The 4,793-nt window shown below is 53.4% G+C and overlaps 1 protein-coding gene across 1 annotated transcript in view; it reads right to left on the reverse strand.

Moving 5' to 3' along the window:
* Positions 1 to 4,793, reverse strand: part of Rgma (repulsive guidance molecule BMP co-receptor a) — a 41,355-nt gene that overhangs the window by 24,059 nt on the left and 12,503 nt on the right. Inside the window, exon 2 of the mRNA XM_005357760.2 lies at positions 785 to 900. Coding sequence (XP_005357817.1) covers positions 785 to 900 — 116 coding nt within the window. The remainder of the gene's footprint in view (positions 1 to 784; positions 901 to 4,793) is intronic.

The raw sequence follows: 4,793 nt of genomic DNA on the forward strand, positions 1-4,793 counted from the left end.
CCCCCCCCCCCCCAAAGGGGAAAAAAGTAAAGAAACCGGAGCGTTTGGAAAGGAACAAACGCTTCTCTGTGGAGTTGGTCTCCCTTCCCCCAACAAAAACAAGAGGTCCGGGCTCGGAGGAATTTGAAAGCAGCGATCTGCCAAAAACATTGTGAAAAACTATGGGGGATTCATTGGAAACAGATGGGCTTTTTCAGCTTTAATTCTGAAATTCTCTCGCTTTCTGGCACAATAAAAACAAACAGGGGGGGCAACGCAGAATGTTATCAAACAGGAATTAACGCGTCTGAGCCTGTGTCCGTGGGCTTCCCCGCGTGGGCCAGCGTGGGGGCGGGACGGGGCGGTCAGGGACTAATCTGGGACCTCCCCAGCGCCCCCAGCTCCACCCCTGGGCAACCAACAGGTTTGCAAACTGGTGGGCGAGGAGCTGGAGAAAGTGCCCCTGGTGCGGAGTCCGAGCCTCCCCTTCTCCTCTCCTTTGGAGCACCCAAAAGGCGTCCAGGGCACCCGTTTTCTCGAAAGAAGGGAGGGGGGCAGACAAGCATCCCTAGCTCTGCAGATCTCCCCATTTGCTCCTGTTCTTCGGAGCTCGGGCAGGAGTTCCCTCACCTCCAGGTCTCCTCCGACATCCATCGCTCCCTATGCAGGGCACGGGACAAAGACCCGTGGCAATGGGAATTTGGGTCCCCAGGGGGCTGGAGAACCGGGGACCCCAACTCGCGCAGGGAGGCCCAGGAACGGGGGACCCTTCTGGCCATCCCCCGGCCAGGGAGCTGTGTCTTACCTGCGGGGAAGCTGCAGAGAAGGACGGCGAGGGTCGGCCACAATCCCAGGGCTGAACGTCCTGCCCCTCTCCCCATACCCATCCATCCAGCTCGGCCTGTTACCACTAGCCTCTCCCTGGAAGAAGTTTAGAAGAAAAGGAAGGAAAAAAAATCAATCACGCTGCGGAGAAGAGGCAGCCTTGCTCGGCTGGCGGGAGCAGCGAGCCGGGAGGCCCGGTCCACCTCCGCCACGGGCGCCCGGCGTCCCCCACCCCCCACCCCACTGCCCGGCCCCGCCCTCGCCATCCATCATTCGCTTCCCCGCCAATGTCGCGGCTGCCCCGCGCCCCGCCGCCGTGAGCCCCGCCCTCCCGAGCTCAGGTTTCATCCTGGCGGGAGAGAGGGAGGGAGGATCGCCAGCCCAGGCTGCTCGGCCTGTGGCCAAGAGGACCTGGGGAACTAGGGGCCCGCTAGTGCAGTGCGCGTTCCCGGCTCCCAAACTGCCACTCCCCACTCCCCCGGGTGGCTAAGGCGCTCAGGGCACGGGGATCTCAGAGAGTTTCAATCCTCCCCCATCAACATCGCATCCAAATTGAAAGAGCTTGGAGACAAACTCCAGCCTCCCTTTGCAACCAGACTACCGCTCCAAAGCCTCCACCGACACCCCTGGGCTCGTTTTACCCCCCCTTCAGATGTCTCGCCGGCACAGAAGACCGAAAGGCCTCCTCCGGAGTTGTCAGGCTCTGGGCAACAGTTGCACCTCAAGGATCACTCCCGCCTCGGACCTGGACTCCGCTGGGGACCCCTCCCGCACCATCTCTAAGCACCCGGTTGCTTCGCGAGAACCTGGCCCTGTTCGCAACAGAGATCTTTCTCATGAACTGAGATCTTGCGGGCCCAAAGCTGCCTCCCGGGACACAGCTACCAACCTAGTGAGAGAGAGAGAGAGAGATACTGTGGTCCCTGGGGCGCGCAGGCCGAGCCCTCTGGTGTTGAGACACAGTCTATACTCCCAAGCCCCATCTTGGGATGGCCTCAGGGTGGTGATCGCCCTTGACTCAGTCACTTATTTTTCCAGGAGAAAAATGTCTTCTCTCTAAGGTTCCCTAGCTCTTCGGCCTTTGTGGTATTTAGGGGACTGGCAACTTCCCCTGAGAAACATCTTCTGGGTGACACAAATATGCCAGGGCAAGTGTTTTTAGTCAAATGGATTCCTCCGGCCCACCCCACCCCCCAAGCCAGCCCATCTGGCTCTTGGGGTGGGGTGGGGGGGGAATTTGGATTTTGATCCAATTTCTCTTAAGAGCTATCACAGTCTCATTGCAGGCCACACAAGCTGTAGATTATGTCTGCACTGAGAACTCGGCTGTGGGGAACTCGGCTGTGGGAGGGGAGACTAGGGGGAAAGGAGACTGGGGGGGGGGGGGGCGGTTCTATGCCCCGAAGTCACATGGTGCCTCAGACAGGCAGCAAGACCTTACAGCTTCAGAATCTGCCCTTCCTGAAGCAGATTAGGGGGAACTAATTCCTCAATCACCTGTGAAGCCAGACACTGTAGGTTCCTTTGGTCAAAAACCCCGTGGTAGCAGCCGGTTTTCCGTTCCAGTTGGGCTACCCAGGGGATTCCTCTCAAATATTTAGGTCTCAGACAGAACAGGCTCTGCCTACTTATTGTTCCCTTGAACCGAAGCTTCCAAGTGCGGTGTAGGATTCTCCAAGGAGAGTTCACCGTCTCAAATCCAGGGCTCAAAAGTTTTCCTTTCAAGGCTGCTCTGCCAAACCCAACAACTGTGGAGAATCACAGCAGCAGGGCTTGCTCCAGGAGCAGCCCTGACAGACAGACAGACTGCCCAGACACTTGCTGTGGCCTTTCTACTCCTTAGGTCCAGAATTAAACATAATTAACTGTAATCTGCCTTTTAGATTTCTAAACCTTTGTATAACCAGAGATCTCCTAAGCATTCCCAGCAGCGCAGAGAAGGAGCGCCTCTCTAGCCCTGCCCTTGGTCCAGTGGACGCAGGAATTTTCATTTCAACACCTGTTTCTCCCTGTGAAAGGGCCAGGCTATTTTTGTCACTTAAGACCACAACTGAATATAATTTGGGAGGGGTACCAGGCCCTGGGGTTTCCCCAGCATCTCTGCTAGGGATGGGTGCTGTCTTGAGAGAGAGACTCGATTTTTTTTAAAAAAAATTATTTCAACTCTAGCCTGACAGGGAAGAAATCAGCATAGGACCAAACTAGGCCCTCTGAATGTGGGTGACAGCTGTATGGCTGGGACAGTCTGTGGAGCCACTGGCAGTGAGGCCAGGATTTATCCCTACTGCTTGAACTGGCTTTTTGGAGACTATTATCTTTGGATGGATATATGGTTCTATCTAGATATAGTGGGGAGGGCCTTGGTCCTGCCTCAAAGTCATGTGCTAGACTTTGTTGACTCCCCATGGGAAGCCTTACCCTCTCTGAGGAGTGGATAGGGGTATGGTGGGGGGAAAGATGGAAGGAGGGGAGGATGGGATTGGCATGTAAAATTTCAATTAAACAACAGTAAAAAATAAAAAAGAATCCTGTATCCTAACAAAAAAAAATTATTTATGTTTATGTATGTATCTGTGAGTGTGTACACGTGTGCAGCTGCTGACACCTGACAGGGTGAAGAAGAAGAGGGTATCAGATCCCCTGGAGTTTGAGTTATAGGACATTGTGAGCCTCCCTACATGGGTGCCAGGAACAGAGCGCTGAGCCTGTGAGAGCAACAAGCATTCTTAACCACTGAGAAATCCCTTCAGCCTGAGACCCAAAGTTTTTTTTTTGTTGTTGTTGTTTTTTGTTTCTTCTCAGCTCCTTGAATTCGGTGTTTCCTGCCTGTTTTGATCATATTCATCTCTCCCCCACCCCTTTCGTTACCTACCCAAATTTGTGTCTTTCAAGACTAATTTGTGTTGTCCAAAATGTAAATATTCTTGGACAGGCGCTCTTCCTCTAGTCAGCTTACCAGGGGGTAGACCCTTAGAGGGAACTCTCTCTTCTCTCAGCAGCTAACAGTTGCTATTCACTCCATGGCAGGGATCAGCCAGGAAATGTGCTTACTCAGGACAGACTGGGTTATCTCAGGGGATAAAGAAATAAGACAATTCTTGCTGTGGTGTGGAGACAGGCAAAGTTTTAGGAGGTAGAGCCTGGTGGTCCTTATGTCCTTGGGACATGCCTTTGGAGAGATTCTGAGACCCTGACTCTTTTCTTCCTTTGTTTCTTGGCTATGAAGTAGGCTGCTGACTATACCACATGCTCCCCACCATTGCCACTCAGTAGGACCTCCAGAGGCCCAAAGCCATGGGCTCACCTGACCGCAAACTGGACACCCTCAAACTGTGAGCCAAGACAACCTGTCTTCTTTTTCTTTGCACACCATCTCACGATGGACTTCCACTCCTCTCTCCTTGCTTGCACAGACACCCATTAGCAAGTCACCATGACACACACGCCCCTCCCCCTCGTGCAGTGTTAGCGGCTTCTTTCAAATGTAGTCCCTTTCTGCCTTGCCTCTCTCCCAGTCCGGACAGCGTGGAGGGAGAGCTCAGGCTGCTGAGCTTCCGCAGCCTCATCTCATAGTGCTCTTGTGGCCTGCTTTCAGTTTCTCACGAAAAAGAACTTGTTGGGACTTGGTATCGGTTACCTCTCTTTCTCTTCGCCATTTCTAGGTTCAAATCACAGCTTCCCAAACTCCTTGCTTTTCTAGTGTATGCATTCCTGTGTCTCAAGACAAGCCTCTGGGTTTTTTTTTTTCTTTCTTTATAAGTGAATAAGCTCGGTTATTTTGTTATTGCCACGGAAAGCTAACACAATGCTATGGTTGGATTGCTCTGAAAACAAACACTGGGGAGCAATGACTGGCAGGGGAAGTGAGTGAGATGAGTGTCAATCAGAAAGACGATGTGAGCCGGGCGGTGGTGGCGCACGCCTTTAATCCCAGCACTCGGGAGGCAGAGGCAGGCGGATCTCTGTGAGTTCGAGACCAGCCTGGTCTA

The sequence above is a fragment of the Microtus ochrogaster genome, chromosome 22, assembly GCF_000317375.1.
Source record: "Microtus ochrogaster isolate Prairie Vole_2 chromosome 22, MicOch1.0, whole genome shotgun sequence".
Classification (NCBI taxonomy): domain Eukaryota; kingdom Metazoa; phylum Chordata; class Mammalia; order Rodentia; family Cricetidae; genus Microtus; species Microtus ochrogaster.